The 15,577-nt window shown below is 37.9% G+C and overlaps 1 protein-coding gene across 4 annotated transcripts in view; it reads right to left on the bottom strand.

The window, feature by feature from the left end:
- Positions 1-155: 155 nt before the first annotated feature.
- The window catches only part of LOC149819237 (uncharacterized), a 32,875-nt gene continuing 17,453 nt past the window's right edge, over positions 156-15,577 (bottom strand). For 3 of the 4 annotated variants that reach the window (XM_089984682.1, XM_089984681.1, XM_089984683.1), the window contains 10 exons: positions 9,698-11,359; positions 6,644-6,729; positions 5,309-6,552; positions 5,042-5,203; positions 4,221-4,943; positions 4,018-4,117; positions 3,681-3,911; positions 3,429-3,553; positions 2,854-3,323; positions 156-1,736 (listed from right to left, as the gene is read on the bottom strand). In XM_089984682.1, the coding sequence (XP_089840808.1) occupies positions 723-1,736; positions 2,854-3,323; positions 3,429-3,553; positions 3,681-3,911; positions 4,018-4,117; positions 4,221-4,943; positions 5,042-5,203; positions 5,309-6,552; positions 6,644-6,729; positions 9,698-11,359 (5,817 nt within the window). In that variant the 3' untranslated portion in view covers positions 156-722. Of the gene's footprint in view, positions 1,737-2,522; positions 2,640-2,853; positions 3,324-3,428; positions 3,554-3,680; positions 3,912-4,017; positions 4,118-4,220; positions 4,944-5,041; positions 5,204-5,308; positions 6,553-6,643; positions 6,730-9,697; positions 11,360-15,577 lie in introns of those variants that run through there. The other variant, XM_089984684.1, reaches the window with a different exon arrangement.

The raw sequence follows: 15,577 nt of genomic DNA, 5'->3' as shown, positions 1-15,577 counted from the left end.
ATGGATACTCAGAATTCACGCATTGGAATGGCTCTGACGCTGAACCTATGCCACAGATTTTGACTCCTGTTCTGTATCCTTTTATATGTTGGTCATATTGGAAACTTCATAAAAATGGTTGTATCCCCAGCTGTATCCATGTGAGATAGTGCTGAACAGGCAAATACATGGTACTAGTAAACCAACTGAATGCAAGCAGCATCCCAGGGTAAAATTGTGCAATAGCTATGGGAAATCTGTACATGTAGCAATACGATGTTGAAGTTAAACCGAGACGATCGACGTAAGAGGGTAAAACATATGCATCTCTAGCTGTCGGGATCTTTAAGACATAAACATCTTCCACTGACACACTAATCCTGGTGGAAGGCAGATTACACTACTTTTTTATACACTAGTCAGAATATTAAGAAAAAAAGTGAATCCTTCAGGACTTACAGAATCTATTATCGTGAGAACCCCTCTTGGCTTCAGTCTGCGGCCTGCCCTTTTTCTCTTATCTACAAAAGCCGTGACTCTGCAATCCTTTGAGACTGAGAAGGTAAATAAACGAGGGGAAAAAAAAGGCGATGTGGGGTGTTCACTTGTGGACATGAACAGAAAGCAGCCCAGTGATGAAAGTGAAACCCATATATAATGCATGCTTGTGGCTTATAGCATGCACAGGTATATCCATGCTGGCGAAAATTTACAGGGCCAGATGTATGGATGTAAAAGAAAATTTACGAATCCATGCAGCCACCAAAGAGCAATAACGAGGTGTTAACACGGGGCCTCTCCGGCAAAAGCTTTTCTGATTTTGAGACTGGGTGTTCAGATCGCTCTTTCTCAGAAACCGGAACAGCAAGTGAGAGGGAAAGAGATGATGCAACACCATCTTCTGCATCGCCTATCCTTGGGTCTGAATGGCTGTCTTCACTGCTGCTTCTGTCAAGCACATGAACAAACAAAGGCAGTAGCCCTTTCTTTGATGATCGTGTTCCACCACCCAATGCAAGTTCAAGGTTTGGGATGTCTGGTCCAAGGGAATCATCATTATTACTTGTGAATCCTGACCAGGAGTTGGAGTTGCTTGCCTTACAATCTCGAGCGTGCCCAAAATCCACTGAAAAAAAGTTCCTTTCTGCAGTTTTGGATGACTCAGGCATCTCGTCATCACAAAAGCGATCTATTTTCATATCCTCATTTTCAGGAAAACTGGAGTTCAAATCATAAAGCTGGTAAGTGCCACGGGGAAACCGATCACTGGCATCCAGTATGTTGCCTGTTTTCAGTCGCTTGCTGTCCCGCTCATCATTTGCAGATGTGCAATCTGATCCCTCGTCCTTTGGTTCACTGACAGCTAGAAAGGTTTTGTCTGAAGAATGAGCATGTGGGCGTTTGCAGTGTGTCTTCAGATCCAAGGCACGGTCTTCTTTCTTAATAGGAATCATTCCAGGTATGACTTTGCCTAAATCAACCAAAATTGGATCTTCGTTTTTTCCTCTGTTGTCCTGCTCTTCACCGCATTCACCATATCTGCTTTTGGAAACAAGGCTTTGCTTTGCCTTTGTCAATTTCTCTTGATCCTGTCCATGGAAAATGACTTTGGCATCTTTTGAAGAATCAGAGGAAGCTTCTTGCCTGTCTGATACTGGAAAAGGCCTGCCACAATCGGTGGCATTCAGTGTCCCACTTGGTTGGGTGCAGGGTTGCTCCATAGCATTCCTGCTGCCAGATTCTCTGTGTGTTTCTTTCTACAAGTACAATGCCAAGAGATAAGCTACAACTGAAAGAAATCCAGAATAACACCTTCCTACTTGAAAAGTAATGCCAATAGCAGAAACATCTGCAGTCAAACATATGGTGATATCGTATACAAGCATGCATCTACCCAGTCACATGTACATCACTTGGAGGGAGAAGGCAACGTAACTTGCTTAAATATGTGCTGACCAGATGTACAAATTTCAAAGACATAAATGTGCATTGATATCTAATTGTAATTATATTGCTAAACAATTAGCTGCATTAAGGTAGCGGGTCAGGATAAATTACGAAAGGACAAACGACATGGGTAGTTTCCTACTCCTTGTACTATGTAGCCAACACTTTCGTATCCCATGGGCCTGCCTAACCCCAGGTTGCCAAGCAAAAAAAAGAAGGAAAAAAGAGCATACTTCAAGCCGGAAGTCTCAAGTCAAGTAAGCCCTAGGCTAGGGTTACTTCACGAGCCCTTTTTTTCAGGCTTGCTTCCTTGAAAAAGAAAAGAATGATCCTATTGCATTTTCAGACGTGTGTGTGTGAGTGCACGTTCCCATGTGACTCAGAATTTTTAAAGGCCTGAACAACTAAACTAAACAATTTGAAACAACATAGAATGGTGTGTGCATGAAACAGATGCAGGGAATCTTGCTATAAATTCTTTTGGGACCTTAGTGTGATTCTACTCCTGTATATCTCGAGTGTAACACAGACCAAAATACGTACATTTGTAAAGCTATTACCTTTTACATGACAACCATAAAAACAGATGCAATTAGTGTTTGTGGCTTTCATCCTATGGGTGCTTCAAGATATTTTGGGCAGATCGTGTATTTGATGACGAGGAGAAAACATATCAATGGATGGTGGCAACATCAGTGATGAGACTAGATATCCTAAGCAGATGCAAAATCAATTAATCAACATACCAAATAAGTAATGGCAATAACATACAGCAAAGGTGAATGTTTCACGTAAATCATGCAAAAAGTATGAATAACAGCCAATTGAAGTATCATATTGTGAAGAGTAAAATACATCATTTCTTGCATCAAATTGACAGTTATTTGCAAATTGTAGTTAAAATGGTTCCATAGGCAGAGGGATTACCAGAGAAATGCCAGTTTGTCTTTGGCTGCTGCTCTCGCGAGCCTTACATGATGAATTTGCAGATGTCTGGCAAGCCATCTGATGACTGCTTCTTAGAGGATGGATGTCAGGAACCATACTTGAAGACTGCTTGTCTGATGGAGGTTCATCCTCTGTGGCACACTGATTGGGTTTATAAGAGCTTGACAACCTATCCACTGATGATGGCAAGCTCGCAGAGGCACTAGGCTTAGTTGCTTCAGAATCTTCTAGTGTTCTGTCAGAGGAGGATAACTCCTTGTCCAAACGCACATGAGGCATTCTTGAGACAGCAGAAGTTTCAGCTATCACTGCTGAGGAAAAATCTTTGCATGAAGATTCTGTGTCTATGTCAACTTTAGAAAGCTTCCTTGTGAATCCTGTCACTGGGTCTGAGCAACCAATTTTCCATTCTCGGAATACACCCCAAAGAAAAAATAACCTGTTCCAGCCTGCAAAAATTCCCTATCGCCATTAACTGAGGAAAGCAAGCAACAATTTCAATAAACTTCACAAGGAACCCTAAAGCTAATTAAATTATATAAACAAAATATTACGCTGTGATTTGTCAGGCAGCTGATTGGATGTAAATATCAAAAGTTCAACTCCACCAAAATGAGCTTTTAGAGCCAAATCATTCCTCAGCATATTTTCCAACAACTTCTTGTAGTCCCTTTCATAACTGTGGCATGAAAAAGAGAAGGCAGATGTGTAAATAACAAAAAAGGGCAACAAAATTTACCCTATGGATGCCTCTTAGACCCCATATACCTATAAGCCAGTATGAAACATTTTGAACACATACAAACCTCTCAACATCCTTAGCGAAAAAGTAGAGAGCAATGTTGTCCTCTGTTGGATACTTGGCCTGAAACTGAACAGGCCATGAACTCAAACGAGATATTTCTTCCAGCTGCACTCTAGAAGGAAACCTCTTGGCCGCTTCAAGAACTTTTGGTGACGCACATGTCGACAAATGTGCTTGAATTCCATCACAATAGTCAGCAACCTTCCCACTTCTCAGCACCTCAAAACCACCTCTGCAGAAGAATACCCTCAGTTCAGTTGCACAACAATTCAAGAACCAGACAAAATCAACTAACGAACTACAAATTGGAACCTTCAAGGAAAAAGAAGGTATCATACTGCCATATATAAACATGTTCTGGAATTGCTGAGTTTGTTGCACCACTGGTAAAAGGCTGAAAAGACCTCTCTCTCAAGCATGGCTCTGGTTTGTTTTCATCTGAAGGATAGTGGATGTTGGTCAAATCACCATTGGAGGAGTCTGTCATATATAATGCATGCATAAAAATTTATTTTTTGCAAAACAGGAGAAGTTCTATTACCATCAACAGTGGATCGTGCTAGCAACTCTTGAACATCAACTGTCTTCTCCAATGATGAATCACTTCCAGAGCCCAGACTGATATGCACATTGATATCAGAAGCTACTCCTACAACTGTTGTTACTGAACTTTTAGGAGCCAGTTCACTATTCCAATCAGTCATAGGCAAGGCTACATCATTTGAATGAACAGTCAGCCTATCATTTTCACAGCTCCTAGTTTTCTGGGATAAAGCAGACTCCACAGCATGAATCCACTTGCTTCTTCCTGTCACTTCTCTAGAACCACTTACAGCTGATGTAGTGGCAGAAGAACGAGGACTAATGCCAGCATCATTACCTCTATTTGGGCAGACCTGTGCAATATGGCCAACTTCTTTACACTTGAAGCATCGGATCTTTCGACCATTAGCTGATAAATTCCTGGAGCGGGCAAAAGAGGAAGGTTCCTTGGACCTTGTTTCCAGGTTGCTAGATTCCCTCAGCTGCAGCAAGCCTCCTTGTAGTTTGTGAGCAGGATTTGAGTATAAATTTTCAGGCATAATAGTACTGACTGGATTATCTTCATTTGAGCCACCTTGGTTCAGATCCTGTTCCATCATTTTGTGTTCAGCAGAATCAACCGGAATGGAAGTGTCATCAAAAGATGACGAAGCTTGCATATGCACTTGATTACTCTCAATACCAGTTTCCAAATCTGTTCTTTTTCTATCACCGTTTCCGGCTGCAGAAGAGCAACAGAATAACTTTTGAGAGTGAAGGAATCAGCAACCACAGAACAAAAGTATGAAAAAAGAACAGAAAAATAATATTGCACTCTACCGGAATCCACTGCATTTTCCAATCCCATTGATGCATCAACAGCTATCACCTTCAAAAAATTTGATTTCTCATCAGGTTGCCCACTCTTTTTATCTGGCTGATTGCTTACTGGTGCCACATATTCGCCATGAAATGATAGTGGTCCCTTCCTACTAACATTTCCTGCAGTGCACAATACGACCAGAATTCAGCATAGACATTTAATTAATGTGGAAAAATAATATGTAAAACAGCAACAGCAACAAAAGGAGAACATAAAAAATTTACCAAAAGCCATTGCTTTTTCTGTATCTTTCTTAGGTGCTTCAATTGCATCAGTGGCAGCTTTTGTTTTGGCATCGGATTGCAAAGCCTTAGTGTCAGATTTTGGAAGAGAGAGACTCCCAGTACTGGCTGGCAGTGATGAACCACTTATGGGATGATCCAATTTAAAAGAATTCCTCCTTCCAATCAGATTGGATCCTTCATTGAATTGGCATCCAAAATCTGACACTAAGGCTTTCTTAGGTGCTTCAATTGCATCAGTGGCAGCTTTTGTTTTGGCATCGGATTGCAAAGCCTTAGTGTCAGATTTTGTAAGAGAGAGATTCCCAGTACTGGCTGGCAGTGATGAACCACTCATGGGATGATCCAATTTAAAAGAATTCCTCCTTCCAATCAGATTGGATCCTTCATTGAATTGCTTCAAATATTTTGAATCTTCAGCATGTGATAGATTCTGAGATTGCAATTTCGATCTCAAGTCATCCAGATGTAAGCTTGCTGTACTTGGGTTAGATTTGAATGATGCAGATTTGTTGATCATTCTGAGTGTTCCTTCTTTCTTACCATCACCAAAGGAAGAGTTTCTAGCCAACAGCTGCTTCTGGGGAACTTCATCCAGAACTTGTTTAACTTTTGGCTTTGGCTTTGTGCTCTGTGAATTAGTCATTTTAGATAAAGAAATCCCTGCATCTGATACCTTTGATAAGGTAGAGGCCTTAGAAGCCAAAGCAGAAGATGCACTGGGTGAACCATTTCCGCTGTCACTAACATGAGAAGATTTATGGAGTGAACTGTTAACTGGTGTAAACTTATTGTGAGGTGACTGCAATTTTGATTGCATCCTTGAGTTAGGGAAGGAACCAACCTCCTCAGATGAGGGGACTGTATGGATGGGCTTTACTTTGGCTGTGTCCAAGTTCTTAAAAGAAACCTCTCTTGAAAATAAAGGCTTCCTACCGGGGCTGGATAAACTTGATGATCCGATGCTTTTCGGAGAAGTTTGTTTTTTAACTGCAGAAATAACTTCTGAATCATCCAGCATCTTGAGATCCAACTTAGGTGAACCCTTGGAGATTGAACTGACTTTAGAGATTTTATTTTTCTCATTTAACCATGGCAGCTTTGAAACTGGCATTGCAGTTTCAAATTTATCAGATTTCTGGCTTTCAAGATTCTCTTTAGACTTGCATACTTCACAGAGCCATTCACCTTCTGGAACTTTATCCAGCATTACTTCCATGCAGTAACTGATTTAGAGAAAGAGGATTTAGTCAGTAAAACTAGAACAAACAAATATTGCAATAGACAAGAGCAACGATAAAACTCGAAAGGTCTTACGTATGCTCTGCACCATCATTACATCTGCTACAAACAGCAAGCATCTCTTCGCGACCAGCATCACCACAAATATCACAAACTTTTACCTGTTTTCATATCCAACTGAAAAGATCACTAGGTGGAGCCATCTTGAATGTCCTTTAATATATTTGCAAGAAAAATGATTGATATTCATGAGAGAAGCAAGCACTTCTGGGTCTATGGATTCTTCTAGGTCAAAATGACTGACAAATTTTGCGAGTAATGGAGGCACAAAGTGCATCAGTGGCATTGTAAAGGCTAGCCTATAAATTTGGGATGCACTTCTGCAACATGAAATGCTGCTATTCTTGTGCACAAATAAATAAATAATTAACACAAAAACCATGTCTCCATCCACCTAAATTAAAATAGGGCAAAGCAGGGTCAACACATGGAGCTTCACTCTGACCACCATATATTTAGCAAATGAATCTATCAACACACAACCAAGAGGGATATATCCAACAGTGCAAAGGTTTCGCTCAGGAAATGAAAAATACAACAGCATATTCAAATATTATGCAGCAGCTTATCATGTAGAAGACTTAGTGACAAGCTTACCACTGTATTGCATAATTTTATTTGTTACTGCATCTTAAGGTGTCAAACTTTGAACTTGTTCACTCTTAGAAAACCCTTGACAAGGATATTTCCTCATAAGCATAGATATACAATTTCAGTGAAGTATAAACTAGAAATGAAAAACTATGTGAAAATTGAATAAGAAAGGACCATAACAAAACCATAATTTTCACTGAAAACATCAGCTTGGAGAAAGGAGCATGACATCAGATATGGTTCAACCTTTTTTCAATGCAAACATGAAAACCTGAGCACCATTATGAACACAAGATCACGCTTGGATTGGTATCCTTTGCAAGCTCCATCTTCAGCAAACTTTTACAGATGTGGACAACAGATTGAAGCAGCAGCTGCTAAGGTTCATTTGGTCTGAGTGCTCCTATATTTCTTGCCTTCTTTTTGTTTAATTCGCAAGTCTCAATGTTACTAGTGTATGCATGCATGTATGAATGTGTGTGTGCTAACACTCAGAAAAGACAAGGTCAGTTGGTAGCATCTTCTGGGCTAACAAGCTTTGTTGTGTTTGATCAGTAACTGTTCACAAACAGTTTCAAAATGTTTGTAAGTGCTGAAATTTTTTATGACTCGTTTTGAACTTTAAATCAAAGAAGGGGTTGGCCAAGTGAAAATCATTCATATTTCAAAGATAAACACAAGCTGCCTTTTTGGATCTAATTTGCTTGAAATGTTACAGGCTAAAATGCTTCCTGTTTTGGTTTATCATCTCGAAAGGTTCATCACCTTTGTGAATTATAATAACCACCCCAAACCGTATTGACTACTCATTAATCAAAAGACAGCTTTTGTTAATAACAAAGAATAGTAAAAGTACATGCACGTTAAAATCCTATTGTAAGATGAGTTCAACTTTCAGTATGTGTGTTTCTTCTAAATATTCCTTTTATGGCACAAACTTTTACTAGGTGAAAGGTACCTCACATTCTCAACCTGCCTTTTTAATGAACTAAGACTTCTTCAATTCCACCACTGATTATCAAAGTTACACCTTAAGTACATTGCAACCTAACACCGCCCCTATATATGAAGGATATTCCTACTTCTCTGTACATAAGCTAGCTATACTTTTAGCACATCAGCGACATCTCACTTCTCCCTTTTTCATTTCCCTTCCTGGATACTTGTCACATTGCAAGCTCTTAAATTCTCAAGTCTGCTAATATGTACTGATTAAAATGCTTAGAAAATCTGCATATTCCACAAAGATCCGTATCGACTGAAAAAGGAACCTCTGCCATGAATTGAATATATTGTTGCTGGATTCAAAAGAGTAATCATGAATGCAATTTCAATGGTTTATCTTGATCTATTAACCATCAACCGGGTGTCGCCAGAATTCATCATCCCTAAACTGTTCTCAGAAGAATGGTACATATGTTTTCTATGACAAAGGTTATCTAGCAAGAGATTTTTGTGCAACAATGCCACATCAATCTTGATGCTAGATAGCCACCACCAAAGGAGAAAAATAGAAATACTACACCCACCTTATACATAGTGAGACTCAATTTTCCATAGTTCCAAATTTACCGTCCATAAGAGAAAGAGACGCATTATATTTCCTTCAATTTCAAAATTCTGCATTAAAATCTAGGAGGACTATATCTACAACTCAAAACCATGAAATATAAAAGAATATATAAAAAAACAAAATTAATAATTGAAAATCACTTGTTTTAGTCACTGTTGAATTAGTTTGTTATAATCATAAATTGGATACAGCAGAGTTTTCATTTTTTCCTCAAAAAGGGTGAAATAGGAATCAAGGTGAATTTCCCAATTGAGAGCTAGTTGTATTTTACTACTTGCAAATGGCAGATTAGTCTTAAGAGTTTAATGAATAGCTGCAGCATGTGAAAACCTCAAACAAGTTACTTATGTTATTGTACTGCTGCGCAAACACTTTGAGATGCCTATGAAGGATAATGCTAAATACACAGAAGTGGTAGGCTTCGATGATTACCAACTGAAATAAACATCCAAAGTTCCAAACAGCCTTACGTACCACACTGTGTGACACCCCTCAATGGCCTATGCTTTGCATTTTGACATGATTTAACACAAATGCAACACAAACAATGAGAAACTAGGAGGGAATCCATACAGCAAGAACAAACACTGAAGACACAACACAACCCAAACAAAATTATGAAGCAGAAAACACTGCAGAGAGACTTCACTTTAAATGAACAAAGAAATCCACATATCAAGCATCCATTTGATTGGTGACTTCATCTTCATAAATTTTCTTTTATCCCCCTTAAGTATCTAACAAACTAACTGGGATACATGCAGACAGAACATTCTTTAGCGTATACTTAAACACAATATGAATAATACCGTTATAACTTTGCTAGAATGAATATTGAAATTATGAGAAGATCATTCTGTCCCCAAACTAAAAATAACACTTGTGAAAGGGTGGATACTTACATCATCATCAGGTTCAGAATGTTCACTCTCAGATGAAGGTTGTGACGACTGCAGTTTTCCTTTCTTTTCAGATGCACTGGATGGGCTGGTGTGTTTTTCAAGCTGATCACAGACAGCTAAAGCTTTCTGTACAGGTTGGGATGATAAGGTAGCAATATCATTTCGATCAGAATCAGCAATAGAAATACCCATGGATTTTGGACCCTGTTCATGTTCAGCTTCAGCACATGGATAGATCCTTGCTGCTGCACCAAAGGATGGGTTCCTTCGAACAACACCAGCTGAAGGACTTCCGGGATGCAACAGGGTATTGGATGAATCCTTCATGGCTGGTTTTGCTGCATGAACACCATTGCTTATCACTGGCAATGTTAAATAAGATTCCACTTGTCCCATTGTGGAGTCAACAAGCTCCCCTTTGCAGTGAAATTTTGAGATTTCTTCCAATTCCATAAAGCCAGAAGAAATGGCTAAATTTGCATTCCTGGAGTAAGACGTAGAGTTTTTTCCAGCAGAAGTGTTTTCTGTACGTACTTCTTTTGAGGCAAGGGACTTTGAACCTACCTTTTCTACAGGGCACATACCCAAACTCTTATTTGGAAATGAATCAGACAAATTTCTATTTGCATCTTGCTTCCTGGGAACATCAATGACCTCGAGTGATTTAATGGATGGTACAACACCTGTGGAAATTATCAATGAATCGCCCCTTTTCTCCACAGATATGGGTTCCTCTTCGAAGTTGTTTATTCGACTGCATGTCTTTGAATCATCCTTATTATCACAAGAAGCGATCTTAGTCTCCTTAGTGGCAGAGGGGCGTGATATGTTATCGTGTCTATTTGGTACTTTCTCATGACATTCAGAAGAGGTAGTTCTAGTACATCTGTGAGATGTAACGTTAGACTGTGAAGAGTTGAACTCTGAAACAGTATTAGAAAGAGACCCATCTTTCCCAGTGGTTTCCCCACCTAGAACCTTTGAGAGTATTTTTGCATCCTTACTAGTATCAACAGAGTCAACACCTCCTAGCCTTTTCAAAGGCTTGTTAGTGCCTCGTGTATGAGAACTTCCACTGCAATCAAAGCTATTCCTTGTTTTCTCTATAGGATCTGGTTTAGTGGCAGAGTCAGTTTTTGGCGATAGCACATTAGACAATGAGTCAAGATTAAAACTGTTGTTGTCCAACCTACGTACACTAAGAACTCCATGAACTACCCCACTTTTTGAACAGACACCATCATGATTATCATCAACCTGTTCCTCAGCCATCAGGAGCTTATTTCCATCACAGAGATAAGAGCTTAAAGTATCACACACTCTTCCAGTTGCTTTACTATCTGCATTTTCAGACAAGGAGTCATGACTTGAACAAGCCAAGTTACTTGTCTCACTTGTTTGTGGTTGGTCATCACATGTGCTACTCTTAATAAACCGTGATTCAGCACTACCAAACGAACCTCGCTTGACCACTTTTCTCTGGCCACTTCCTTCCGACATCTCGTCCTCCACTTTTAACTCATCTGATGCAGTTTCACAAGGGCTATGTGTACGGGACAAACATGGAGCAACACGTGCTTCAGAAATTTCTGCTTCAGTTATCAAATGGCTGTCCCCATTTACAGAAACTTTAGACAATTTTTTGTCAACTGAAGATGCTTCCTGCAGATAATGAACCATCAAACACAACAAATACAAAATGACAGAACTTTAACACTGCTAAGCTTAAAACCACATGTCTATCAGTAGCAACTTTCAATGATGAAGTAGAAATGACTGCAATCCTGAGGAATCTTCAAGTGTCACTACTCACTACATGAAGAAAAGCTATTCAAGAAAGGTAAATGGAAAATGGTCCAGTACAAACAGAAAATCTAACTTATGTTTCTTTGTTGTGTAACGGTGTTGTTTCTTGATTTATTATTTGACAACGACAATTATGGTGTGTAAGCAGTATACAACATCAGCTAATTGGAGAAATAAAAATTACACCCACATATGCAAAGTGGTTGGGTGTTTGCCAAATCAGTTCCGAGGAAGACAAGCTATATCACAAAGAAGTATTTATGTCTGTGGTATGGAGTGCTCCTTCAATCTAAAGAATGAATTCTTTGTCATTATTTGGTGCAAGAAGCATGCCACATCAGTTAACCGAAGTTATAATAGCCATAACCTCAAACGAAGTGGTTGGGCATCTTCAATTTTCAAGGCAGTCTCCAAAAAACGAGAACTATACTGCAAATATGGTCTTTGATGTCCTGGGCTACCTTTTATCTGAGGCTTCCCAGCCATTCTCACACTCCAATTATAACTTTATATATGTCATCTTTGCTATTGTTTCTCCTACTTATTCCTAAGCCAGCCTCCTGTCAGTCTTTAATACAAAACTTTCCTTTTGATAACACTCAAGAACAAAGACAATTTTAAGTTTATGAATTTTGACATATAAAAAAATTCTAACTTGTCTAAAGCCTTTAAAACACCAAAGATAGCCTAACCAAGTGTAAAATTCTCATAACTGCCCGTCTAATGTAAAAATCTGTTAAAATTATATGTATACAAATACCCAACAAGGGTATTTTTGTCTTTTTGTATTTAGAACAGTCCACTAGGGACTGAAATGTAATCTTTTACTTTTCTTTTTATTTTTATGTTTTCCTTTATTTGCTGTCATTTTATGACTGTTGGGAGACAGTCCAACTAGATGTTGGGTTGCCTCCCAACAGTCATATATATGACCGTTGGAAGGCAGTCCAACCTCCCATTACCTGTGTGAGGCTCTATAAATAGAGCCTCACTCCTCCCTTGTAAGTATGCTTTTTGAGAAGCATTCTATGTGATAATATTAAGCTCTCTTTATTTCAATAGGCTTTTATGCCTTTTTGCCATTTTGTATTTCATCTCTTATGAGATTGTAATCGGTCCATTAGAGACCACGATTCGTGCGTTTGTATAAGTCTTTTTTGACATTCTATTTGTGCATCCTTGATTTATTTCATGGTATCAGAACTTCTCTCTTGAAGAAAAAAAAGAGAGGTGAATCACGTGACTAATTCACACGAAGAAGTCTTCGATCCATAGTCATCCTCTAACTCCTCTATTAAAAAATTCAAGTATTCATCATGTAAGAAAGAGAGCCCGCCACCGTCATCACTTACGGGCTCAATGAAAACAACTACTTGATGTAGGCAACGGCGATGGAAAATCACATCAAGGGTAAAAAATTGTGGGGTTTTATTAATAGTTCTACTAGTGAACCACAACTCAGAAGGAAAAGTCAAAGCCTTGTTCGAAGAAGAAAAGGAAAAAACCTTGCAAGAATATCAAAATAAAATGGAAGATTGGAAAGCAAGCAATGCGCAAATACTCTTATGGTTTATGAATATCATGGAGTTTAAAATTGCCACCAATATCATCAAGTTCAAGAAGGCATGTGATGCATGAAGCTTTCTAAAAAGTACATTTATCCAAAAGGATATGGGTAGACTTTATTATCTCCAAGACAAGGTAAGTAATTCAAAACAAGGAGATAAAAGTTTAAGAGATTTTTACGATATTTATCTCCTATTTAGGATTAATTAACCATGTTAGAACCAAAATGGGAAGGTTCATCCATTGAAATGAGAAGATCCCAAATTGAAAAAGAAAATATTTTCTCTTTCCTTTATAGTCTTCGACCGGAATTTGAGCAAGTAAGATCTTCTCTACTTCATAGGGCCACTACTCCTTTATAAGTGAGGCTCTTGCTTAAATTTGTCAAGAGAAAACGAGACTTAGAATGCACAAGTCTAATGATGAGGTTCTTGCCAATGGCAAGACCCAAAATTTTTGTAAAAACATATAAACCACCTCACTTCGAGAAGAAATTCAATGGGAAAAGACATAATGGAGGAGGATACAAAGGTAAAATTATTTGTCATCATTGTAAGAAACCGGGGCATATAAAACCGGATTATCCTAAATTTAAAAAGGTGGCTGCTTTAAGTGAAGAACCTCAAGAATCAAGAAAATGGAGCAACTTTAATGAATTAAACATTGCTTAAATAGCAGAAGCCGCCTCACAAATTCTTAAAGTTATTCCTTCTACATCCGGCGCCGCCATCTCCTCATCTTCTCATCCAGGTAAAACTTCTTGGATTTTAGATTCGGGTGCCTCTTTTCACATGACCTATAATGAGTCTCTCTTATCTGATTGCACTAAATCATATTTTTCGTGTCTATTAACTGCCGATGGTACCTCTTTAAAAGTCAAAAGCATAGGAAACCTTGACGATATTTCAATTTTTTTTTCTAAAAGTGAGAGTTATTCCCAAATTAGATTTGAATCTTTTTTCGATCTCTCAAATTTCTAACTACGGTTGTAAGTATTCTTTTCATCTAAAGCTTGTTGGGTGCAAGATCTACAGTCAGGAAGCTGATTGGACAAGGCCATAGAAAAGGAGACCTTTACTATATGGATTCCTATGTTTACTAAAAAACTCATTTTGTAATCATGTCAAAGACATTAATCTAGATCTTTGGCATAAAAGATTAGGACATCCAAGTATATCCAAATTATCTCTTTTTCATTTTTGAAATTTTTTTGTAAAGATAAAAATTTTGTATGTGAAGATTGTATACTTGGAAAAATGTAAATGATACCTTTTGGATCTAGAACCTCTTAGTCACATAAATTTTTTGAATTAGTGCATTCGGATGTATGGGATCCCACTCCCGTTATGTCAAAAGGTTGTTATTCGTATTATGTTACATTTATAGATGATTTTAGTAGACATACTTGGATTTATTTCCTAAAGCTCAAATCCGAACTTTTCTTATGTTTTAAAAACTTTCATAATCTTGTTAAAAATCAATTTAAAACAATCATTAAAGTCTTCCGCTCCGACTCTAGGAGAGAGTTTCTTTCAAATGAATTTCAACTATATCTAAAAAATCATGAAATTATTCATCAAAAATCATGTTCTAGGACCCCTCAACAAAATGGGATTTCTAAAAGAAAACATCATCACATCATTGAAACTACTAGAACTCTACTTATTTCAAAAAGAATTCCAAAACAATTTTGGGCCAAAGCCGCTCTAACCGCAGTATATCTAATAAATAGAATGCTTTCTCAAACATTAGAAAATAAATCTCCTATTGAAAAACTCTTTAAAATTTCTCCTAATTTGAAAATACCAAGGGTATTTGGTTGTAAATGCTCCATACTTCTTGAAAAATATAACAAACTCTCTCTCAAAGCCATAAAATGTGTCTTTCTTGGATATGCTGATAATAAAAAAGGATATTGATGTTATGATCAAACAAATAATAAACTTTACGTTTCTAGAAATGTTACCTTTTTGAAAAATGACAATGGATTTGATTTTGAAATTCCTAAGGAAGAATCTGAGTATGCTTTCTTATTTGATTTACTACCCAAATCTTATAATGAAATTGTTGAGATTGAAATTTTTTATTCTATTAATGACTCATGTAACGAGCCATCTCAAAATCTTCTTCAATACTCAAGACGAGATAATGGGGAGCGTCCATGTGCCCTTGAAAGATATAATCAACTAACGAATGCTGAAGAAACTAGTGTTAGAAGATCGGAACAAACTCATAGGCTTCCAAATAGGTTTGTCTCATACAAATCATTTTCCCCAAACTATAGGGCTTGTCTTATAGCCATTCATTTCTATCATCAACCATTTAACTACAACGAAGCTAAAAACATAAAAGAATGGGTTGAAGCGATGAATATATAATTATTATACAAGGCTCACACTTGGGCAATTCAACCCCTTCCCATAAGAAAGAATACAATAGGGTGTATATGGGTTTTTAAAATTAAAACAAAAAGTGATGGGTCTCTCAAAATATATAAAGCAAGGCTAG

Source organism: Nuphar pumila, chromosome 13 (assembly GCF_984573655.1).
Source record: "Nuphar pumila chromosome 13, dmNupPumi1.hap1.1, whole genome shotgun sequence".
Lineage (NCBI taxonomy): Eukaryota > Viridiplantae > Streptophyta > Magnoliopsida > Nymphaeales > Nymphaeaceae > Nuphar > Nuphar pumila.
The sequence above is the reverse complement of the archived record's forward strand: the minus strand, read 5'-3'. Positions and strand labels throughout refer to the sequence as shown.